The sequence below is a fragment of the Antedon mediterranea genome, chromosome 5, assembly GCF_964355755.1.
Source record: "Antedon mediterranea chromosome 5, ecAntMedi1.1, whole genome shotgun sequence".
In the NCBI taxonomy this organism is placed as follows: domain Eukaryota; kingdom Metazoa; phylum Echinodermata; class Crinoidea; order Comatulida; family Antedonidae; genus Antedon; species Antedon mediterranea.
Window position 1 is genome coordinate 9,630,297 of NC_092674.1, and position 24,622 is coordinate 9,654,918.

At 34.6% G+C, this 24,622-nt stretch overlaps 5 protein-coding genes across 6 annotated transcripts; 4 read left to right on the forward strand and 1 right to left on the reverse strand.

Annotated features, from left to right (window-relative positions):
* Positions 1 to 983: 983 nt before the first annotated feature.
* On the forward strand, positions 984 to 3,976 carry LOC140049107 (cytochrome P450 2U1-like). The gene is made up of 3 exons (XM_072093934.1): positions 984 to 1,771; positions 2,981 to 3,305; positions 3,591 to 3,976. The coding sequence occupies exons 1-3, from the start codon at positions 1,118 to 1,120 to the stop codon at positions 3,770 to 3,772; spliced, it is 1,161 nt and encodes a 386-aa protein (XP_071950035.1). The 5' UTR covers positions 984 to 1,117; the 3' UTR covers positions 3,773 to 3,976.
* Positions 3,977 to 5,399: 1,423 nt separating this feature from the next.
* On the forward strand, positions 5,400 to 8,977 carry LOC140048686 (cytochrome P450 2J4-like). The gene is made up of 4 exons (XM_072093456.1): positions 5,400 to 5,986; positions 6,247 to 6,887; positions 7,317 to 7,635; positions 8,169 to 8,977. The coding sequence occupies exons 1-4, from the start codon at positions 5,566 to 5,568 to the stop codon at positions 8,348 to 8,350; spliced, it is 1,563 nt and encodes a 520-aa protein (XP_071949557.1). The 5' UTR covers positions 5,400 to 5,565; the 3' UTR covers positions 8,351 to 8,977.
* A 4,811-nt stretch (positions 8,978 to 13,788) lies between these two features.
* Positions 13,789 to 16,295, forward strand: LOC140049670 (cytochrome P450 2U1-like; the record flags this gene model as incomplete). Its single annotated transcript, XM_072094618.1, has 3 exons — positions 13,789 to 14,400; positions 14,571 to 14,892; positions 15,553 to 16,295. Coding segments are annotated over 3 exons (1,116 nt in total), but the record flags the coding sequence as incomplete, so codon positions are not given.
* On the forward strand, positions 16,291 to 23,396 carry LOC140049470 (cytochrome P450 2J4-like). Of its 2 annotated transcripts, none has more exons than XM_072094361.1 (4): positions 16,291 to 16,669; positions 16,979 to 17,307; positions 18,493 to 18,814; positions 20,440 to 23,396. In XM_072094361.1, exons 1-4 carry the CDS (start codon positions 16,318 to 16,320, stop codon positions 20,619 to 20,621), a joined length of 1,185 nt encoding a protein of 394 aa, XP_071950462.1. In that variant the 5' UTR covers positions 16,291 to 16,317; the 3' UTR covers positions 20,622 to 23,396. The 2 variants fall into 2 exon arrangements, with proteins under 2 accessions (XP_071950462.1, XP_071950461.1); XM_072094360.1 differs by having other exon boundaries at positions 16,979 to 17,619; positions 20,440 to 22,512.
* Positions 23,018 to 23,882, reverse strand: LOC140049471 (arylsulfatase A-like). The gene is made up of 2 exons (XM_072094362.1): positions 23,629 to 23,882; positions 23,018 to 23,461 (listed from the first exon to the last, which is right to left on the reverse strand). Exons 1-2 carry the CDS (start codon positions 23,842 to 23,844, stop codon positions 23,018 to 23,020), a joined length of 660 nt encoding a protein of 219 aa, XP_071950463.1. The 5' UTR covers positions 23,845 to 23,882.
* Positions 23,883 to 24,622: the final 740 nt, after the last annotated feature.

Here is a 24,622-nt window from a genome sequence, read left to right on the forward strand (position 1 = left end):
TTCTGGCTGTTTACTTTATCGTTTTGATTTAGCTTTTCGCTTTTTATTTTTGTATCTCCATTGAGATCCAGCCACTGATACCCACAGCATTGTCATTTTTTTCAGTAATTTGCCTTTGGATTTATATATATATATATGTATATATATGTACAACTGAGGACTAGTGCTGTTCCGCCGTACCACGCCGAGAGTGTTAAAGAGTCGCTATCCAATCGAGTTCGAACAATACCATGAAAGCCCCAGTGGTCTAATGGTTAGGACATCTGCATATCAAGCAGGCGGTCCGAGTTCGAGTCTCGGTTGGGACGACTTTTTCTCATTCTCACAGATTTCCTCATCTTTATCGTTTCAAATTAATTAATTAAATTTCAGTATATCACCGGGCGGTTTAGAATTAATGTTCTTGATATGCAGATGTCCTAACCATTAGACCACTGGGGCTTTCATGGTATTGTTCAAACTCGATTGGATAGCGACTCTTTAACATTCTCGGCGTGGTACGGCGGAACAGCACTAGTCCTCAGTTGTACACACGCGCAACAGAGATCAAATTGATACGACCTCATCTTACAGTATTTTTATTCACGTGGCGGGATCTCCGAAGAGATACTTATATATATATAAACACAGTTGGCAAAGAACATTAATTCTTTCATGGTATTGTTCAAACTCGATTGGATAGCGACTCTTTAACATTATCGGCGTGGTACGGCGGAACAGCACTAGTCCTCAGTTGTTATTTTAATCGCATTTGTTTTTATGATAATTGTTTGGGGTATTTTAAAAATTGTTTTTTAACTTGCCAAAATAACGTTTTCAAAGTATATAGTACTTGCATTGTTTGTTATTTGCTATCGACATGAATGTTTGACCATTTTCTATTGATTTAAAAAAAAAAATCGACATATTGGTGACGTCACAAAGGCTTATTTAAATATCGAGTATCGTCGTACGGGCCGAAATAATAAATAGCACGCCTTCTGTTTCTCTCTTTATTTTGCCAAGTATTTCGCTCACTTTCTAATTTATTATTTTATTGTACATATCATGGCTAATTTAATTAATGAATAAGAAAAAAAAAATCAATATGCCGATAAATATTAAACTTTAAAAATGCATGGATTTTTCTACAGGAAGCATTGCTTTTGAAAATGGGCCTACATGGAATGAGCGAAGACGCTGGCTGTTTGGTGTCATAAACCAGTTTTGTCTAGGAAAAAAGGATTTAGGAAACCGGGTAAATTTAGAAAATCGGATAAATATAGAAGCAGACTACTTGTGTCAAGAAATGGACAAACCTGATACGTCTTTTAATCCGCGTCACTATATCAACAACGCGGTTTCAAATATCGTCTGCACTGCTTGCTTTGGTGATAGATTCGAATACACGGATCCACAATTTAAGGAGCTCATAAAAGGAACACGTTATTTATTCCAACATACTGGCGTTTCGTCTCCGGGAAACATCGTTCCTATACTGTACTACACTCCACTGTACAAAGAGTTTCGTGGTGTGGTGACGTCAATGAAAGACTTCATTAATGATATTATACGGAAGCATGCCGAAACCTTTGACTCTGGTGATATCCGTGACATCATTGACGCATATATTTTGGAATCTCAAAAGCATGGTAAAGATGATAATTCGTTTTCTCAAGACACGCTTTGGCGCGCTATTTTTGACTTGTTCAATGCTGGCACAGATACAACTAGTTCAACTATCCTTTGGATTATTACATACCTCTTAAACTATCCACAGATTCAGAAAAAGGTAAGTGTTTTATGGCATAGTAGACAATCAATGAATCAACCAACATTTATCAATGCATGCCATTGGTAAATGGTAAGCAATACATATTAATATAATATAATCTTTAATAGTTACGAGTAATAGAAGATTGCAAGAAATTGTCACACAAAACCCATAAACGAACAAAATTGAAAGAAAGGAAACAAATAGATAAAGTATATAATAAACATGTGGTCATGAAATCGTTTTTGAAGTCATAAAATGATGATTTTTTAAATAGTTTTAACGAAATGTGAAGAGAAAAGAGATAAAGGCAATACTAGTATCGAATTGGTTCCAGAAACAAAGATCTTCATCATCAGATGAAAGACAGTTTTTAGTCGCGTGGAAGCGACTCTATAGTTCACTATGTCGGTCGGTCGGTCTGTCTGTCTGTCGGTCTGTCTGTCGGTCTGTCTGTCGGTCTGTCTGTCTGTCTGTCGGTCCGGTATCACTATGCGTTTTATCGCTTTATGACCTTATCTTGATATCAGTTTAATCTAGCTAAGTCAATTTTTCACAGAATATTTCTTATGGCCAGGAATCGATGTGGTTATGTTTTCACGGTGCGCAATAAAAAATTACGCGGTCTACGCACGATTTAACGAAATCACGTTTGTAATCATATCTTAACAACCATGAATCACAATTAAATAAAATTTGGTACTCATAAATTTCAGGGCATAAATCATCATATGGCAATACAATTACGTGCGTAGCGCATGTAACGCATGCGTAAGCGCGCTTAAAATTTTCAAAATTTATTTTCGATGAAATAAGAGTACGTTTCAGGCAATTTTAAGCGTTTACAAAATTGCCATGAGTGCGCAGATTTTTGCGCGCGCACTGCGCGTTAAATGTTATTGCGCACTCTTCTTGCCCGATTTCTGTTTTCTTGACTTACTTTTCAACTCGAAATTACGTTATACGAGCACGTCAAAAGTGACAGGCTACGCACGTGTAAATTAAAAAAATATAAATGTTTTTAAACATTTCAACATTTTTAAACATGTTCAGTAATTTCGGTCAGTATAGTTCACTATGTCGGTCGGTCCGTCTGTCTGTCGGTCTGTCGGTCTGTTTGTCTGTCGGTCCGGTATCACTATGCATTGTAGCACGCGACTTAATGGCTGTTGGCCTTGTTTTTTTAAATTTTACTTTATTTATTTTCAATTTTGTTTGTTAAAAAAGGTACAGCATGAAGTTGATGAGGTCCTAGGCCAAGAGAAGGCACCAAAATATAGTGATCGTCTTTCGATGCCATTCCTGGAGGCCACAATCATGGAAGTACAGCGACTTAGCAACGTTATACCATTGTTTAACCGAGCTACTACAGAAAATGTTAACGTACATGGCTACAATATACCAGCAGAAACTCCGGTATTGGTGAATTTCTGGAACATTCATCTTCATCCAGACAATTGGGAACGACCTTTGAACTTTGAACCGGAGCGGTTTTTATCTGATGATCTTATGACCATTAAGAAACACGAAGCATTTATGCCTTTTGGAATTGGTAGGTATTCGTTATCCGCGCGAATCCGTGGAAACGCAAAATGTACTGTACATACGTAAACCATATGCGCGCAAAGTAAGATAATGTAGGATAGATGAAACTAAATACAAAGGTCTGTTATTATCCATATTGTTCAACAACATGACAACGTTATCAAAATTAAATATGACGATAATATTTCGGGTAGATAATTGACTGAACAAGAACATACTGTAGATTGTCTGAAAGCATAAGACGATACCACTCTCATTGCCTCTTCACATAGCCATTTCTTTTTTATTTTAGGTCGAAGGTCGTGCATTGGTTATCTAATGGCAAAGATGGAAATATTTATTTTCACGGCAACCCTCATTCAACGGTTTACGTTCAAAGTACCAGATGGTGAACCTACCCCATCGGTTAAAGACTATGTCCCAGGTTTATCTCTGGTTCCTAAGCCATTCAAAATATTCGCAATTAAACGTTAATTGTAAATGTTAATACAGTAGATAAGATAGGATTCAAAGTACCAAACGGTGAATTTACTACATCGGTAGGGTAACCCACTTATTCATTCAAAATATTATAGTTACTAAACGCTAATTATAACATTTAAGATAATAATATAGGTTTATATAGTTTTGCTTAGGTTTATTTTCTTTCTTACTCTACTTACTTCATGGTTGTTCTTACTTAATTGAATTTTAGATTTATCAGGTAATTATATTCAAACTTAAGTGTGTTACATAAAATATGACTTACGTTACTTATTATTGTTACATATTGCGTATATTACAGTATTAAATTATTGCTGACGTTTTTTTTATGTTAGCTTGATTTAAGTTATTTTGATTCCTTCTTTTAAATAACTAGCAAACTGCGTTATGTTATTGTTTAAATCCTTAAAGTAGACTAAGATTGCCTTTCCATTGTTCGTATTAAATCAACACTGTCGCCCTACGAAGAGATCATTATTTTAAAAGGCGATTTGCTGATGCGTGTCGCTTCACATGTGAATCGCCCAGTGTGCACCGGTTTAATGCTTTCTAAATATTTCTTCTGTGTAGGCTACAATTCCAAATGTATAACTCCGCAATGTAGACTTATAAAGAGTACTATTGTTCTCATTATCCAACAATGTCGATTAATATGGTAAACAAAGCCCATGACATTCTTGATAAATTCTGCAAATCATATCTTAAGAAAGCATGGGCCTTTAGACAACGTATAAAGTTTAACATTATCGAATGATTTTTATATTTTATATTGTATGTAATTTGGTTTAGTTAATTCTGTTTACAGTCATCAAATAATTCACCACAGCTGAAATAATTTAATCTATGCTTTCCTGTTTATTGATGTCCCTAATTTGGGTTCCTATAATTGTTCCTTATTATTTTTGCTGGTAGACACTCAGTGTATCAAGAGTGTGTATATATTAACATAGTTTCTAAGTACTGTATATTCCTTTGTTCATATACTAATTTATATGCTAATTTAGTGTTCAAGCTAATGTATGTGGGTTGCATTTAATTGGTATTAGTATTACAGTTTATTTTTTATTTGGTTTTATCAAAGAATATAAATAGGTAAAGAATCAACAGTACGCGCTGTTATACATAGAAGGATAGGAAACGCGGACGCTTATTCATGGACGCGTAAGAATCCAGCAGCCGAACGACGGCGGGCTCTAGTCTAGATATGGTTCCCGTCTAATCCCACGTTTCGATGGATCGTGATGATCTGATGTGTTCTCGCGTCTGTGCTCTACTAATTTTAATATTATTAATATTTTGATAATCATTTTGATAAATAATCATCGTTTTCATTTTTATAGATATTTACAATAAAAGTTTTACCTTACCCACGCCTGAAGGTGGCGCACTTCTTCTAGCGAAAAAGAAAGGCGCCACCTTCAGGCGTAGGCAAATAGTAACCCGGATGTGGTTTACACCGCCAACGGAACTGTTGTATCTTCTCCTTTTATTATCTTTGGTTTTATCGAACTTCCGTTTTATCTGAGTATTATCTGTTTTAATCTAGTCTATCTTTCGTTTCGTTTCGTTTATATTTTTTTATTGTATGTTTAATTGTTTTAAGGATGCACCATTATTATGTGTGCCGCTGTTCAAAAAGCGTTTTCCAAATAAATTATTATTACTACACTATTTACAAAAGTATAACTTCCTTCTTAGTGGAGGTAATAATACTACAGTACTGGGTGGGTGATTGTTTAATTTTGGCCGTGACACGATCCCCGGAAAACCATTTAGGTTCGTTCATGCGTATTATTCAAATCCTATTGAATTTCAAAGATTTGGTTTGGTACACAACGCATAGCAAAATCAAGATGGCTTTGATTTATGACAATTTGTTGTCTTTAATTAGCATCCAAAATGTTGTGTTACTTGTATTCGTAATCCTATTGGCATTATGGTTATTGAAGTCTAATAATAATTTACCACCTGGTCCTCGTGGCTGGCCGATTATAGGATCTATACCTTACATGTTCGGAGAACCACACGAGACATTCGAGGAGTGGACAAGAATATATGGTGATATCTTCACAGTCAAATTGGGCCGGGAAACAGTAGTCATTTTAAATGGTTCTGATGTTGTGAAACAGGCCCTTAAAGACCAAGGAGAACGGTTCATAGACAGAAAAATTATACCAATAGTAGAATTTGGTTATACGATAAAAGGTAGGTGAGAATTTGTATGGCCCAGGATTATGGACTCGCACAAAAAGGAATTCCGCGAATATAGATCTGAATAACCACCACGCTTGAAATGGTAGGAATTTTTTTGGGTATAATTAATCAAGTTCGTACAGCAGGCCTGATCAGTTCCCACTTATTGAATATCTAACAGAGTGTGGCTATTTTGGGAGTGATCTGGTGGTATTACATATTGTCATTCTATAGTTTGATTATAATCCCTATTGCCTTCTATTCATCCTTAGGGGGTATTGCTTTTCGAAATGGACATCCCTGGCTTGAACTTCGACGCTGGTCATCTAGCTTCCTCCGTGACTATTGCCACGGCAAGAAAGGTTTGCTTGGAAGACAGTTGAACTTAGAGAGCCAGTTGACTATAGAAGCAGAACACTTGTGTCAAGAATTTGGTAAACGCGAAAAGCCCTTTAATCCATTTCATTGCATAAATAATGCCGTATCGAATATTATTAGTATCATTTGCTTTGGCGATAGATTTGAGTACAACGATCCAAAATATAAGGAACTGTTAGAAGGCTTGGGGTACTTGTTTGACTGTACTGGATTCGTATCCGCACTAAATGCATTTCCCATATTATACTATACTCCAGTGTACAAACAATTTCGTAAAACCTTGCTACATACAAAATCATTTCTAAATGATATTATAAAACGACATGAAGAAACATTCGATTCTGAAGATATTCGGGACATCATCGACGCGTATCTGCTAGAACTCCAGAAAGATGACGTTGATACCAGTGTGTTTTCCAAAGACGTACTATGGCGAACAATTCTTGATTTGTTTGTTGCTGGAACAGATACTGTTACTTCTACACTTGCGTTTACTATCGCGTTCTTAGTCAACTATCCAGAGGTACAGAAAAAGGTAGGCGTCTTGTCGTTTATACTAGGAGTAATTTAATTTATAAATGTGTTCTGTGAGTACCGATATATAGGTTACTATCAATCAAACTTGATTTGCCTTGTTTTCGTTTGTTTTGTCTTTTGTGAGATTCACTCACTTTTATTTCATTCTTTACAATTGTTACAATAATCTATATCAATTTTGTTTCAGTAGAAAACTATCTCTGCAGCTTAAATGTTTTTTTTGTTTTTCTTATTTTTAGTATTTTACATACATTTGCCTTGTTTACACTAAAATGATCATCCTAACTCTCTGAAAAAAGTACATTGGGTATATTTTCTTAATACTATATCTGTAAAGGCCTACTTAACTAGAAAATATGTGTTAATGAAATAAACATTATTTCTCTATTATAATGGCCTGTACTGTAATTTCATATTTTCAATGTAGCTACAAAAGGAAGTGGATGAAGTAATTGGCCAGAAGAAACCAAAATGGAGCGATCGTCATTCGATGCCATACTTGGAAGCCACAATAATGGAGATACAACGGCTGGGTAACGTTGTCCCGTTTTTCGGACGGCGTACATCTGATTGTGTTAAAATAAATGGATACGAAATTCCAGCGGATACCACCGTATTGGTAAACTTATTTAGCGTACATCGTCATTCAGATAAATGGGCAAGACCTTTGAACTTTGAACCGGATCGATTCTTAGATGATTTAAAGAACATTCAGAAGCAAGAGGCACTTCTACCTTTTGGAATAGGTAGGTTAGACCTAATACTTCCTCCATTGTAGACTAACATATTAGTTAAAAGTAGTTAAAAGTGGTCCAAACTGGTCCACAAAATCCACATTTTCAAAAACTAAGACTAAACTGTCTTTCTGCGTTGCACCATCTCGTTTCAAATTTTAGTATACAAGACGATTATAAATTATAAATGACGATCTGAAATGTTTGATGATTTTACATGTTTGGCTTATTTAAAGAATCCGATGAGGTAGACTCATCTTTTCCCATTATACTGGATACCGTCATATTTCATACCATAGTGGAACAAAAAGCATGGGGAAATGAATTCATCAATGGTTGCCCAGGAAGTTGTTAAATTAACAACTCCCTGGGTTGACTTCAGCCAATCATTGGGACTTGAATTATTACTTAAATAATTATGTTTTTATTGTAATACAAATCAAATTTCGATCATTGGATATTTTACGTATTAATAATTCGTAATACAGGTATTAACTTTTATGGACAATTAAACAATTATTAAATTTGTCTTATAATTCTTTCAGGTCGTCGGTTGTGTATTGGTGAACTGATGGCGAAAATGGAACTGTTCCTTTTTACGGCAAACCTGATACAACGATTTCAATTCAAGGTACCGGAAGGAAGATGTGCTCCATCGGTACACGACTGTCTGTCTGGTATAACACGACGTCCTAAACCCTTTGAAATATGCGCCATTAAACGTTAAGCAAATTTCTGATATTATGTATGTATGATATTGAGTTTAGGATTCCTTTGGCTGCCGGTATTTTTATGGAATTGAATAAAATAAATGTTTTTGCATTTTAGTTTACATGAAACAAATTGTATGTTGCACAAGTTTCGACGCATCGTATTGCAATGTCTTTCGTATCTATTTCAAACTGTGACTTTCAAACTTTCTAACATGAGAAATGTTTAATGTAAATCTGTAAAATTATTATCTCGCAGGTCTAATGACATAATTTTAGTTTATTATGTTGTTGTGTATAGCCATACATTTAAAGAAAACATTGTATTTCGAGTCATTCTGAAGTAGGCCTATGCCTACTCTATTTGGTTGTCGTTGAAGTGCATTAAAAATAATCAGAAATATCTGCTTCGAACAAAGAAATCTTTGTGGATCATTTAAGTTAATAATTATAATTAATAATTGAAAATGTAGATTTCATTTATCTTTATGTTTTGTGCGATAATACTGTACATTTTTAACATTCATCCTTTTGGCACAGTAGGCCCTACCATTTATTTAGTCAGGTACTGTAATTGTAAAATAAATTAAAACTCACTGCTCTAGCCATCAGCTCAAGCTCGGTGTCTAGAGGTATGAACGCCAGCTAGTGTAAACTTATTCTTTATGTTAATTCAATACTTTTTTGTGTGGTTCCATTTTTTCCTAACATGACAATAGAACGTCTCTTTATAGTGGGGTTAAGGGCTATGTGATCTCATTTACGTTCTTACCCGGTTGCCCAATACTATAGTGTTTTGATTTTTATCGCAACTCTAGGCCTATAGCTCACTATGTCGGTCGGTCGGTAAACACTAACTCAAATTCATATTTTTTTCGTTATTTTGACAGTGGATATTAATACTTGGAGGCAAATATAAATGTCTTTAAAAATTGTTCAACATTTTCTAACATTTTCAACAATTTTCGGTCGGTTGGTTGGTCGATCGGTAAATAATGTCGGTAAACACTAACTCAAATTCATATTTTTTTCGTTATTTTGACAGTGGATATTAATACTTGGAGGCAAATATAAATGTCTTTAAAAATTGTTCAACATTTCCTAACATTTTCAACAATTTTCGGTCGGTTGGTTGGTCGGTCGGTAAATAATGTCGGTAAACACTAACTCAAATTCATATTTTTTTCGTTATTTTGACAGTGGATATTAATACTTGGAGGCAAATATAAATGTCTTTAAAAATTGTTCAACATTTTCTAACATTTTCAACAATTTTCGGTCGGTTGGTTGGTCGGTTGGTAAATAAGGTCGGTAAACACTAACTCAAATTCATATTTTTTTCGTTATTTTGACACTGGATATTAATACTTCGAGGCAAATAATTATAAAGGTTTATAAACAATTTCCAACAATTTTTTAACATTTTCTAACATTTTCAGCAATTTCGGTCGATTGGTCGGTAGGTCGGTCTGTCATTAAACAATAACTCAAATTTGCGCTCGCGACTGCAGCCATAAAAACACTCAAAAAATGTATACATGAGGCTAAGGCTTACATGATATTTTGGTTAGCAGACACTCGGTAAGATGGAAGACATATGGTATAAACAGGGAAGAGGACAAATTTCACTACATCTCCCTGGTATACTAAATAAATGCACATGCTATAAAAGTCGGCGCTACCAGGTTAATTGTTCATTCTAGAAGTTGTGCAATTCGGTAAATACTAAATTCGGAAGAAAACAATCTACAAACCTTCTAAATAAAATGACCATGGAGGTGTGTAATTGTTTATTTTGGTCAAGAACACCGATGACCTTGGAAAACAAGCTTGTTCAAAACTGTCAACAATATAATTATGTTCATTCATGCGTATACTTATACACATTCACGGAATTCTAAAGATTTGGTTTGTTACGTAGACGAGTTGTGACCAAGCAAGACAATATTAAAATGGCGTTGATCTATGATGATGTGTTGTCTTTAATTAGCATCAAAACTGTTTTTTTACTTGTATTCCTAATTGTATTAGCATTATGGTTATTGAAGTCTAATAATAATTTACCACCTGGTCCCCGTGGCTGGCCCATTGTAGGATCTACGCCTTACATGTTTGGTGAACCACATGAGACATTCGCGGAGTGGACAAGATTTTATGGTGATATATTCACAGTAAAATTGGGCCCGGAAACAGTAATCATTTTGAATGGCTTGGATGTTGTGACACAGGCGTTGAAAGAACATGGCGAGAAGTTCATGGACAGACCACTTGTACCGATATTAGAATTGGGCTATACAGTAAAGGGTAGGTAAGAATTTGTTTTATTTTAAGAAATAGGCATAGTTAGATTATCTGCGCCTACGATTAGTTGAACCGGCAAAATTTGGATTAATTATATGTGTTTATATAATATATCTATCACACACGCACATTAAACAATTTACGCTTAAAATGGCGACCAAAATGGTTTATGTACGTAGGCCTATTGTCAAAATGTGTTCTACACTATATCTACTAGACCTGAAGGTTTAAAGTTTATCCCAGGGCCCATAAATTGACCTACTTGTGGTATACCAAATATTTATACTGTAAGATTCAGAGATTGGACTGTTCCATTCATCGCCAATCAATTAAATCTAGTATCAATCAATCAATCAATCAAAGTAACATTTATTTCTCTTGTCTTTCATAGAAAATAAAAATTAACAGTAAAAATTATTAAAATAACAGGGGCAACATTCCTAAAAAGCAAAGCTTGTATAAGGCAGCCCATAGAAAATGAAAAAAAAAAACAGGACAACACGGGAACCGGAAACAGGACAAAAACAGTAATGAAGACTTTTAGATTCAGGGTACCGAAAAGACTAAATATCAAAACTACAATGAGTGAAAGGATAATTAAACATAACTAGATAAGAGGTGCCGTTTCAATTTAAAAGAAAAACTCTTCTTAGACAAAGCACTTTTTATATTAACTGGTACGTTATCCCAAAGTTTAGGACCAGTGAACTTAATGCTATGTTTAAAAGAAGTAGTTTTAAAAAAAGGAATACGTATTTGATTTGCGCTCCGAGTACTGTGGTTATGAAAATTAAGATTGAAACTAAATAAATCATTAAAGTGTGATGGCAGGATCGAGTTTAGCCATGAATAGAGGAAAACACTTTGTTGAAGATGGTTAATATCCTGAATTTTAAGAAGACCAAATGAAGAAAATAAAGGATTGGAATGGGATAAAGGAGGAGCATTTGCTATGTATCTTACGGTTTTCTTTTGGATCAATAACAGTTTGTTTAAGTAGGACGGGTATGTATTACCCCAAATAATATTACAGTAAGTGAGGTAAGGGAGGATTAGTGAACAGTAAAGAATCCGGAGTATGTTTTGAGGGATGAAAGATGATAATCTATATATGATACCAGAACTTTTGGATATTTTGTTTTCGACTTGAGTAATCTGATGTTTCCAATTTAGCCAGGGAGTTGTAACAACTCCCTGGTATTACCTTTTTAAAGAAATTTGTTTGTCTTCAACATTATGATGCGCTGTACTCGAGCTGTTTGAGTGGTTTTCAGCTATTAAAACAATTATTGTAGAAGGAGATAGGTAAATGCGAATAATCCTCGTGTTTTTGTGTGCGAGTATTTTTCAAGATGAACACCAATTAGACAGTGTAGGCCTATACCACAATCGGAAACCACCCTATTGTGGGTTGGGGAAAATCTTTGAACCTAAATTCGTTTTAATCGTCAATAACTAATTATCTAACCCAACAGGTGGTTAAATCAGTACTGAAAGTATGAAACAACTTTGTATACAATCGAGTAAAAATTGTAGAAGTACCTAACGCGCGATTTACCGAATGTTGCCCTTACGTAAATTTATATATGAATTCCAAACTATATTCCGCAAACATAAATAGAATCTATAGTCTTTGCTCTGTAAATTTAATTGTAGCAAGATTATTTTTCTTTTTCTTTTTGCGCAACTAAACAAATTATGCCTACGTTCATGCAGTCCGGGCCGTGATTTTTTTTTTCGTACATAAGTTGGGGACCCCTTCATGAAACGTCACAAAATAAACATGAATAATTCATCAGTTAAATTTGTTGTTCCGTGTGCACCCAAGCGTATAGCAACAAGAAGTGATTACACAACTGCGATACGATACTTTCTACAGTAGGCCTAGGATTATAAGTAAATTCACGTGATTGCCTTCGCGCACTCTTCTTCACACAAAATGTGTCGAGTCGAGGCTAATCGACAGCTAGGCAAGACATTAAACTAAGTAGTAATTCATTGGACATAGCCCAAAGAAAGCTTAGACCCACAAGAATAAAGAATGTGTATAATTTGTGTACTGTATTTTTTTAATTCTGCTATTTTATTATCAAACAATATGCATGTACTCAAAGGAACTTTAAAAATGCGCGTATATGAACACATGAGATGGGAAGATTTGACCCACGAGAATAAAAATGTATTTTTGTGTAATGTTTATTGTTTAATTTTGCTGACTTATTACTCGGATTGTGTCATACCAAAGAGTGTAACTATCTTTGGTCATACCTAACACACACACGTCACACACACCCACACAGCTACTACTAGAATAGACATGGGTTTAGAGACTAATAATTAGGCCTAATAGTATTAATAGAAACTATAGTTTTAACACGTAATTCTTTAGTAAAAAATTATATTAAAAACACCATAAACTAAAGGCTGATTATTTCGACAATCCAGGGAGTTGTTATTAATAACAACTCCCTGGACAATCCACACAAAACGCCGCTATTCTTCTATGAAATCGCACGCCGCAACAACAGCGGAGATAGGCCTAGAATCGTACCGCACTTGTGTAATCACTTCTTGTTGCTATACGCTTGGGTGCACACGGAACAAGAAAATTTAACTGATGAATTATTCATGTTTATTTTGTGACGTTTCACGAGGGGGTCCCCAACTTATGTACGAAAAAAAAAATCGCGTCCGGGCCTATGTTTTCGAATCATCCATATACCGTCTACTGTATAGGCCTAGTTATACTGTATCTAATCATGGATCAGTAATTTTTTAAATGTGCGTTTGGATCCCAATATTTTCGAGAGTGATAAATGAAAGAAATAAGTTCCTGCTATTTTAGAAAAGTGCTTCATTTTTATTTAAAAGACCTGTACCTCTTAAAGCGTTCTTAGTGTTTCTGCACATTCAGTAGGCCTAGACTACGTCAGATCATGGACTCATTATTTAGATGAATAACCAGTCGACCAATTAAAGCAGCTCTCTCGCTCAAAGCTGCCTCGCATTAGTTATTTGAAGATAATACTTTACCGTGGGCGTACATATGTCTTTCAGGAGTACCGTCAAAATATCACCATACACAAACCTATGGTTGATTCTATTTACTTATGTTTCAATTCTAGGGGGTATAGTTTTTGCAAATGGACATCCCTGGCTTGAACTTCGGCGCTGGTCATCTAGCTTCCTCCGTGACTATTGCCATGGCAAGAAAGGTTTACTTGGAAGACAGTTGAACTTAGAGAGCCAGTTGACTATAGAAGCAGAACACTTGTGTCAAGAATTTGGTAAACGCGAAAAGCCCTTTAATCCATTTCATTACATAAATAATGCAGTATCGAATATTATTAGTATCATTTGCTTCGGCGATAGATTTGAGTACAGTGATCCAAAATATAAGGAACTGTTAGAGGGGATGAGGTACTTGTTTGAGTGTAGCGGATTCGTATCCCCAGTAAATGCCATTCCTCTATTATACTACACCCCATTGTATAAGCGCTTTCGTCACACAATATCCAATACAAAATCATTTATTGATGATATTATAAAACATCATGGAGAAACATTCGATTCTGAAGATATTCGGGACATCATCGACGCGTATCTGCTAGAACTCCAGAAAGATGACGTTGATACCAGTGTGTTTTCCAAAAACATACTATGGCGAACAATTCTTGATTTGTTTCTTGGTGGAACAGATACTGTTACTTCTACACTTGCGTTTACTATCGCGTTCTTTGTAATCTATCCAGAGGTACAAAAAAAGGTAGGCCTCTTGTCGTTTATACTAGGAGTAATTTAATTTATAAATGTGTTCTGTGATTTTAACACTAATTAATGTTTAAATTTGTACGTTTGAGCATGGAAATTTAACAACAGAATGTGTTATCATTTTGTTATACAAGGCCTTACTGTAATTCCATATTTTAAATTTAGGTGCAGAATGAAGTCGATACCGTTCTTGGTCAGAAGAAACCAAAATGGAGCGATCGTCATTCGATGCCATACTTAGATGCCACACTAATGGAGATACAACGGCTGGGTAACGTGTCTCCGTTTTTCGGACGGCGTACTGCTGACGACGTTGAAATAAACGGTTACACAATTCCAGCTGACACGACGGTATTGATAAACTTATTCTGTGTTCATCTTAATTCGGAAAATTGGGAAAGACCTCTGAACTTTAAACCGGAACGATTCTTATCAGATGATTTAAAAACCATTCAAAAGCAAGAGGCATTCCTGCCTTTCGGAATAGGTAGGTATATTAATTACCAATGCTGGTTGCATACAACTTGGGCTTTCCCTTGTCATTTTCAAATGCAGCGGGTTTTGTATAGCCTACAGCGTATCATCAGATCAACACCCAAAGTGTGAGTCTGTTAGAAGAGAATTCTGGACATGTAGAGAATTCGAATTTTCGGATCTAAAGCATAACTTACCATTTTAAGGAAGTGTCGATAAGCTACAGTATTTATATAGATTATTTAATATATTAAAATAGAATGTTTTTAATTGAGACCAATTACCGGTAGTGGTTTTATGGTTTAGAAGTTAAAAACAAAATAGAGGCATTCAATGTTGGGTCAATTTTTGTATCTATTATGTTGTGTTTAGTTTTATGTTTTTTATGTAAAAGGGTCCTGCGAAAACAGAAGTGTAAACTTCTCTATGCAGGATCCTTGCCATCATTTATGCTATGAAACTGTATTTATAAACGATGAGTAAATAAATTTGAATTGAATTGAATTTAAATGTCTCGTAAGTGACGTATCATTTGCACGTCCCCAAACCATTAATTTTTAATTAGCCACCTTATTTTTTGTAACATAGTATAATTGAATTTCGATTCCTAATCTTGTCCTGTATTTATATGGACAATTATAAATAAGAATATACTAAATTATAATTCTTTCAGGTCGTCGGTTGTGTATTGGTGAGCTGATGTCGAGAATGGAGCTGTTTCTTTTTACGGTTAACCTGATACAACGATTTCAATTCAAGGTACCGGAAGGAAGATGTGCTCCATCGGTACACGACTGTCTTTCTGGTTTAACACGACGCCCTGAACCCTTTGAAATATGCGCCATTAAACGTTAAGCGTTATAACCAAATTTTCATTGGTTTGGCGCTTTCTTTCGTCTGATAGTCACCGTTGAAGTTTTCGGATTTTGTGTTAATACTGTTCGTAATTTGGCTTTAGAATATGGGTAATAAATCAAACAAAATTACTGTTAACAGAATTTTCGCTGCGTAAGTTGTAGTAGGCTTATGTGTAGTTTCGACAAATCGTTCTCATCAATTTTCATGTTGATAACTACAGTACTGTGAATAATCCGTGACGTCAGAGAAGGGCAAACATCTGGCCAATTTACTTAGCTCCGTGGTGCAGAGTTATTATTATAAATATATGCTATAAAAGTCGGTGCTACTCTGTTTATACTATGTATTTCTATAAAAGCTGTGCGATTTAGAAAAAAGTTTCGAAATAATGATCATATACTATGCATTTTTTAGTTTTGGCCAATAACACCCATGACCTTGAAAAACAAGCTTGTTCAAAACTCTCAACAGTATAATTATATTCATTCAAGCGTATACATATTATACAAATTCAGTGAATTCTAAAGATTTGATTTGGTACGTAGACAATCAGTTGTAACCCAGCAAGACAATTATTAAAATGGCGTTGAGCTATGACGACGTGTTGTCTTTAATTAGCATCCAAACTGTTGTTTTACTTGTCTTCCTAATTATATTGGCATTATGGTTATTGAAGTCTGATAATAATTTTCCACCTGGTCCTCGTGGCTGGCCGATTGTAGGATCTATGCCTTATATGTTCGGTGAACCACACGAGACATTCGAGAAATGGACAAGAATATATGGTGATATCTTCACAGTCAAATTGGGCTCGGAACCAGTAGTGATTTTAAACAGCTCTGATGTTGTGAAAGAGGCGTTAAACAGCAATGGGGACAAGTTCATCGACAGACCGCTTTTACCAATATTAAAATTAGGCTATACGGTAAAAGGTAGGTTAGATTTAGTAACTGACGATAGGTACCTAATTGTTTTACAAAATAGGTCTAATAGTGGATTATAATCCATAGATTGGATTAATCTAAAACCAGAGCACTTACAAAAAAGAATTACTATTGTATTACAATACTTTTTGAGTTCCCTAACTACATGATTTCTTTGAAATCTTGATGTATGAATTAAAGACTAATGACCTTAAAAATTATTTGCAAATTTTCATTTCAATACAATGACAATATACACCAATAATTAATTTTAATTAATGATTGATAATGATAATTTATAATTTTTCTATTGAACAGGAGGTGTCATTTTTGTGAATGGACATCCCTGGCTTGAACTTCGACGCTGGTCATCTAGCTTCCTCCGTGACTATTGCCACGGCAAGAAAGGTTCACTTGGAAGACAGTTGAACTTAGAGAGCCAGTTGACTATAGAAGCTGAACACTTGTGTCAAGAATTTGGTAAACACGAAAAGCCCTTTAATCCATTTCATTACATAAATAATGCCGTGTCGAATGTTATTACTGCTGTTTGCTTTGGCGATAGATATGAGTACAGCGATCCAAAATATAAGGAACTGTTAGAGGGGATAAGATACCTATTAAAGTGTAGCGGATTCATAACTCCGGTAAATACCATTCCTCTTTTCTATTACACCCCATTGTATAAGCGCTTTCGTCAAACGATGTCTAATGCAAAGTTATTTATTGAGGATAATATAAAGCGTCATGAAGAAACATTCGATTCTGAAGATATTCGGGACATCATTGACGCATATCTTTTGGAGCTTAAGAAAGATGATGTTGATACCAGTGTGTTTTGCAAAGACATATTCTGGCGGACCATTCTTGATTTATTTTTTGGTGGAACTGACACTATTAGTTCCACACTTGCGTTTGCTATGGCGTTCTTGGTGAACTATCCAGAGGTACAGAAAAAGGTAGGCTCTAAACTGCCAGTTGGTTAATTAATAAGCGTGCGTATCAGATTGCATTTAATTCACACTTGTTCCGTTTGAGCGGCATGGAAGATGGCGTCATTTTGTTAAATTAAATTTATTTGTAACGGGTGATCACTCCTCTTAGCATGTGTCTTGCGCAATACTAGCACCGCGAATTACATATAATAAATTTTACTCGGACCTAGTCTCTCGAACTTCCGAATGAATAAAAAAATGACACTAAGGAATCGTGAGGATTCGGTTCACGGTTAACCACTACACTAAACTAAAATTTAAAAACTTTTTATTAAATACAATTATAGAACAAAAGAATATTTAAATTAAACCTAGTATAACCTGGCACTACTCAAGTGAGATAATCGAGAATGTGCATAATGTTTTAGTTAAGCAAAAGGTGAACCGAATAATCAAAATAATACAGTGAACAGTGCCCGATCCAAATAAAAAAGAATTAATAACAAGTTGACAGTCTAGTATCTAGTCGACACCAGTCTTCTTCTCTTCCATTCAATAGAAGAGAATTATTAATTGATAGTAGCTGTTTCTTTTTCTCATCTAAATCTTAAAAGGACCAAATAAATACAGAATAAAACACAGACAGACTGTTTCGTCCAGAGTCCGGACTGTTCCTACAGCAGTTCCCTTATATTTCTTCGATGTCTGTCTATCTGTATCTGAATTCCTTTCTTTGGTCTCTGTGTTTCTATTTTATAAGAGGGTTAAACCCCACGCCTGTAAGTCCATTCATTGATCCTGATTGATTAATGATTTGTTTGTTCATTTGTTTATATTGCTTCTATGAATTGTTGATTAATTAATAATGGTTCTTGACTTGCGTCCTTTTTTATTTAGCTACAAAATGAAGTGGATGAAGTAATTGGTCAGAAGAAACCAAAATGGAGCGATCGTCATTCGATGCCATACTTGGAAGCCACAATAATGGAGATACAGCGGCTGGGTAACGTTACTCCGTTTTTTGGACGGAGCACTACAGGTGATGTTAAAATAAGTGGTTACACAATTCCAGCTGACACTACAGTATTGATAAACCTATTCAGCGTCCATCGTCATGCAGAAAAATGGGAAAGACCTCTGAACTTTGAACCGGAACGATTTTTATCAGGTGATCTAAAGACCATTCGAAAGCAGGAGCCATTTCTTCCTTTCGGTTTAGGTGGGTAGCTGATTATTAAGTTGGTTAAATCCATCAATACTTCTATAATAACACCTAAATCAGTGTGGTGCAAAATCAGCAAAAATGTAGAAAAAAATAAAAGTATCTTTATTCTGAGATAAGTCTATTGTGCGACTAAGAACTTGTTTATTTTGTAAAATTGTGCGCGCGCTGCTGGCAAGAAACATTGTACGTCTGATCTGAAATTGATACAAATTCTCTCATTTATCCGAGTCTAAATTAAATGTAAATTAAGTTGCGAAACACCTAAAACCATTTCGTGAAATGAAGAACCATAATACTAGTCCGGTCAATGTAGAAAAAATAATGGTTATACCTAGACAAAATTAGAAAATGGAGAAAAAATGTAGTTGAAGAAATTAGGTCAATACATAACACCAAAATGGCCGCTATCTACAGTACATTATTTTTTCTATTTATACCAGGTATAGTCTATAAAATCTAGAATTTTAAGTCAAACAAAAATGTTATTTTTTAAATTGAACACATAATGATGTGGAGATAAAACTCCACAAATTAGGAACATATGTAAATTACCTAAAGTATGCAAATTGAGGGGAAAATATAGGGTAGCCTACCCATAGAACGCCAACTAGTTGTAGAGAGATTTTTTCCTAAATTGTTAAATATGTATGTTTATATTCCTTCTTATGAACCTTTTTGTCCAACAATTTTCGGAAATGCTGTATTCGACCTCTGACCTTATTTTCAAAGGATTAGGTAATTTTCACTGGATTTACGTATCTCCATAACTACTCTAGGTAGAGACATAATTTAAGTCTCAATACTTTTACCTAGGTCACACATTGGGAACATATGTAAACTAGAAGGACACACTAGTTGCAACCTCCGGAGTAAAAAGAGAAAATGGATCGAGAATCGTGATAAAGATTCGTATTGTAGTTTTTACATATGGCTTAAGTAAAATGATAAAAAAAAGTAGTTCAGAATTGGGATCCTGATCCGAATTGCCTCCAAAATGTAATGGAGTTGTTCCTGACAACATTTCAATTTGGTAAAGATCTGGAATGGGGATATGTTCAAGCTAAGGTTCATCTTGAACCCTCCCAGCTGATTTACCATCAGCTCCAGATTTTCTTCTAACGGTTATTTAAAGCCATTGCAAACTGATTGCAATACAAGAAACTTTAAGATGTCATGTCGAGTCATAATTTTTTGTTGAGGCTAAAATAGTTCATACATTAAGCTAGTCTGATTATATGGTTTCACTGAAATGCAGTTTTAGTCGCGTGGACGCGACTCTATAGTTCACTATGTCGGTCGGTCGGTCGGTCGGTCGGTCTGTCGGTCTGTCTGTCGGTCCGGTATCACTATGCGTTTTAGCAAGCGACTTATGGCTGTTGGCCTTGTTCCTTCTAATAAACAACTTTACATCTTTCTCAAACGTTTCCCTTTATAATGGCAGCCATTTTGAAGTATATTTACCATCTTGAATTTTTAAAAGTTGAACAATATTTTTTAAATCTGTGCTTTAATACGGATATGAAACAAATTGCGAATTTGACATTTCTACTGTATCTAAAGTATTCTTCTACTGTGTCTATTCTTCTACTCTTTTTGACTTTAGTAAACTCTTCTTTCAGGTCGTCGGTTGTGTATTGGTGATCTGATGTCGAGAATGGAAGTGTTCCTTTTTACGGCAAACCTGATACAACGGTTTGACTTTAAGGTACCAGAGAGAAGATGTGCTCCATCCGTAAACGACTGTCTGCCTGGTTTGACCCGACGTCCTAAACCGTTTGAAATATGCGCCACTCGACGTTAAATGGCGTCAGTTTTCAGGAATATGAAAATCAGGAGTAAAATTCACATGTATGATCTTAATCAAATTGATTTCCAACGCTCTTCAGCAAGCCATTTTAAAAGAAAGCTCAGCTACGCTATCTTACAGTATCACAGTATTTAACACATAAATTATTTCCGTATTTGAATAACACTCGCCCCCTTGTTATTAATTAATTTATAATATAAGAGAAATAATAATAGAACAATATTTTTGTATTTTCATTGTATAAATGTATTTATAAAAAAAAATTGTTGGAAACAAGCCTTTAGGCTTAAATGGTTGTCCCCTGCTTTCCATGTTTTTTTTTCTCAAGTTGTTGTATTATTTAATGTATTTATTTTCCTACATATTTTATGCTGTTTCAATATTGTACTGTCCGTGGAAAGCAATACATATTACTTACTTACTTACACTATCGTTTAGAATATAAGTCTCCCACCCCTCCCCTTCTTCCAATAATGTTCCCACATGTACACAAAATATTGTATTATAACACATTTATATTTAATATTTGTAATGGGATTTACATGATCTACTGATCTACAATCTACCGAGCATGTCGATACAATTTTTACTGTATTTTATCTCTTCTTGATATTAATTGTGTTTGTGATTTATTCATATTATAAGGGGAATTTGTTTAACTATAAATGAAAAAACACCCTCCCCCTCTAAGAACTCCCTCTCCTAAATATGATTATGTTCATGTATTATTCATGATTTCTGCCTTAACTCGTTAAAAATAATACATCCTGAACTGCTTTTTACAAGAAAAATAAAAATACTGTATCAATATGCAGTCACGTGCTCAAGTTAGTGTTACCGGCCAAACGACCGACCGACAAAACCGACCAACATAGTGAGCTGTAGAGTAAAAATGGCCCATTTTCGGCCATTTATTTTCTGACATAATGGCATGCGCAGAATCGCACTTATGTGGTTTGCGCATGTTACGTCAATGCATATTTTATACATGAGTCGATATTTGGCTATTTTTCGAGAAAAAATCCTTGTACTATAGTATAGGTAAATGTTAATAAAATGGCGCAATTTCGACCATTTTATATTTTGACATAATGCATAATGGTATGCGCATGCGCAAAATTAATTTCCAAATTTGCACCCTTTTATTTGTTGACATAATGGCATGTGCAGAATCACATTCATGTGGTCTGCGCATGCTACCTCAATACTTTTTTATACTGTCGATATTTGCCCATTATTTCGAAAAAAATCCCTATACTATTAGCCTATAGTACACATTTTTGTAAAATTGCGTAATGTCGACCCTTTTATTTTTAATGACATGCGCAGAATGTATCCAGTCGATATTTAGTTTTTTTTTTAAATGCGCGGAATTACTGCGCATATAATTGAATAAGTTGATATTTTGGTCCTTTTTAAAATTTCGAAAAATTTACACGAGGCGCAGAATCACATAATCTGTTTCTGCACAAGTTCAACACATAATTCGATAAGTCAACATTTTGGCCATTTTACGAAATTTCTCCCTGTACAGGGATTTCTTTTCAAAAAATTGCCAAAATATCGACTTTTAAAAATATGATATGCTATAAAATGATAAATAATTATTATATTAGCCAGTTATGTAAAAAATATGTATTGAGGCAACATGCGAAGAACAGATTTTGTGATTCTGTGCATGTCACATTATGATATAGCAGGGAAGAGTATCACTCTTCCCTGGATATAGTAACCAAAATAACGACTTGCAACTATTATGCAATAATAATAATGTAGAACCATAGCAACCATTTATTCATGCAAAAAATAAAGGCCCATAATTTGGCAATTTTTCGAAATTTCCCCTTTTTTCGGCGGCGCGCCTTTTCTTAAAGATGTATTGTCCCCTTGAAAAAATAATTATTAATGTCACCTAATAGTTATCCACTTTGACCAAAAATTGGATCGAAAAGAAAATGTATTTACCTAAAAAACTGTGATTTAAAGCAAAAAAATAGTCAAATTGGGTGCCAGCCAATGGGTTTTTGGTTGAATTTAACTATTTATTTTGCCATTTTATAAGTGAAACCAGTGATTAACTTTATTAAAACTACAAAATGATCTATTCTAAGTCTGATTTTATTAATCTTTATTTTTCATGTTTTTGGGGGACAATACATCTTTAATCATTACAGATTTCCTCATCTTTATTATTTAGTTAATTCATTAATTTTCAGTATATCACTTGGCGGTATAAATTACTGTAGTTCTATGCCTTTTATTACATTGTACTGTATATTGTGTTATAACATATGAGATGAAGGTTGTTGTCAGAAGACACGATACTGTAGGTTATTTATTGTCGCTAGACATGATACTGCTCGTGTATTTTAGCAATACGTTTGATTAGGTTATACAATTGAACAGTCTAAATGAAGCGGGAAAAGGTCAACGTTATAAAGAGAATTGCACTGGCAACAACTTGGAAATGGTGCACAGCCAGAGTTACAGCATAGTAATACACTGTTGTTTGTTGACAGTAACACACTTTGTCCAAATGTAACTTTGTTTGACGATTCTTCCATCAATTCTAACATCATCTGAACTACACACTGTGATTGATTAGCAATATCGAATCTTTCTTCTGGATCCACCAACAAATCATAAACAAATGGTATTGTATATATTTCAATAGTACTATTACCTGCCAAGCACATTGGATCAAAATCTTGTCGATCAAGCGAGTATATATTTGTGGTCATGAAATGTCCTTTGTATCGCTTATTTCGAATGGCAAAAGGTCCCAAATCTGGGCTAGGTTTCGCGTTGTAATACAGCTGAGTTTTTCTTGGACTCTGGAGAATTAAAGAAATATATAATAACACGCTATGAATCGTCATCAAAAATATAAGTAAAAATATATTTATTAGAAAGAAAGAAAAAAAGAAAGGAAAGAATAAATAAAGAAAGAAAAATAAAGAAAGCAATAAAGGAAGAAATTCTAAAGGAATAATAAACACACCTTTTCACCGCTAAACATAACATCGCTAATATCATAGCCATCAAGGATAATGTCGAAATAATCCACTGGAGTACCACTTAATCTTCTTAAAGTAGGCCAAATATCTAGATGACTTAGAAGCACCATTGAAACACCTTGTTTGATATGACCAGGCCATGACGCAATTGCGGGTACACGTGATCCACCATCAAATGTGGAATACTTTCCACATCTCATTGATCCTGAAAACCCACCTAGAGTATGTTCTTTTTGAGCAGGTCTGTGAACAGAATGTTAATGGTGTTGTCGTATTCTAAATAGATATCAAGATTCGCTTTGTTGTCACAAGATTACATGATATTTGAAAGGAAATATCAAATATATTGAAATTCAAATATATACAAAAATGATAAACATAACAATAACAATAACTTAGCAAATGGTACAAAATAAAATACACAGACTCCAGCCACAAACTAGACACACACACACAATTAAACAAGGCCTATAGATGGCTGCAGTCGCATGCTTAAGTTACCGTTTACCGACAGACCGACCAACCGACCGAATTTGCTGAACATGTTTAAAAATGTTGGAAGTTTTTAAAAACATTAATATTTTTTTAATTTACACGTGCGTAGCCTGTCATATTTTACGTGCTTGTATAACGTAATTTCGAATTGAAAAGTGAATCAAATATGATATTATTAAAGAAAGGTTGTAAAACAGAAATCGGACAATAGGCAATATTATTATTTAACGCGCAGTGCGCGTGCGAAAATCTGCGCACGGGTGCGAAAATCTGCGCACTTATGACAATTTTTGATATATCATGAATAATACCACCAAACTTGCGAGTTAGGATGACTATAACGAGGCACGAGGCATTTAATAAAAAGGCAAATTGTAAGTAATTAGCATAATAAAATGTTTTATTATGCTAATTACTTACTTATTTACATACAATATGTCCTATTGGTATATGAGAATAGTTTCTCGAAACATGTCACATTTA

What these genes read in the sequence shown, in the direction of transcription:
- LOC140049470 (XM_072094360.1), top strand. Translation starts at nt 16,318, where the DNA reads ATGGCGTTGAGCTATGACGACGTGTTGTCTTTAATTAGCATCCAAACT. An exon ending in ATTAGGCTATACGGTAAAAG is followed by an intron (nt 16,670 to 16,978) that starts GTAGGTTAGATT and finishes TCTATTGAACAG; the next exon opens with GAGGTGTCATTTTTGTGAAT. An exon ending in ATTTCTTCCTTTCGGTTTAG is followed by an intron (nt 18,815 to 20,439) that starts GTGGGTAGCTGA and finishes CTCTTCTTTCAG; the next exon opens with GTCGTCGGTTGTGTATTGGT.
- LOC140049107 (XM_072093934.1), top strand. Translation starts at nt 1,118, where the DNA reads ATGGATTTTTCTACAGGAAGCATTGCTTTTGAAAATGGGCCTACATGG. An exon ending in ATCCACAGATTCAGAAAAAG is followed by an intron (nt 1,772 to 2,980) that starts GTAAGTGTTTTA and finishes TTGTTAAAAAAG; the next exon opens with GTACAGCATGAAGTTGATGA. An exon ending in ATTTATGCCTTTTGGAATTG is followed by an intron (nt 3,306 to 3,590) that starts GTAGGTATTCGT and finishes TTTTTATTTTAG; the next exon opens with GTCGAAGGTCGTGCATTGGT.
- LOC140049471 (XM_072094362.1), bottom strand. Translation starts at nt 23,844, where the DNA reads ATGAGATGTGGAAAGTATTCCACATTTGATGGTGGATCACGTGTACCC. An exon ending in TTATGTTTAGCGGTGAAAAG is followed by an intron (nt 23,462 to 23,628) that starts GTGTGTTTATTA and finishes TTAATTCTCCAG; the next exon opens with AGTCCAAGAAAAACTCAGCT.
- LOC140048686 (XM_072093456.1), top strand. Translation starts at nt 5,566, where the DNA reads ATGCGTATTATTCAAATCCTATTGAATTTCAAAGATTTGGTTTGGTAC. An exon ending in ATCCAGAGGTACAGAAAAAG is followed by an intron (nt 6,888 to 7,316) that starts GTAGGCGTCTTG and finishes TTTTCAATGTAG; the next exon opens with CTACAAAAGGAAGTGGATGA. An exon ending in ACTTCTACCTTTTGGAATAG is followed by an intron (nt 7,636 to 8,168) that starts GTAGGTTAGACC and finishes TAATTCTTTCAG; the next exon opens with GTCGTCGGTTGTGTATTGGT.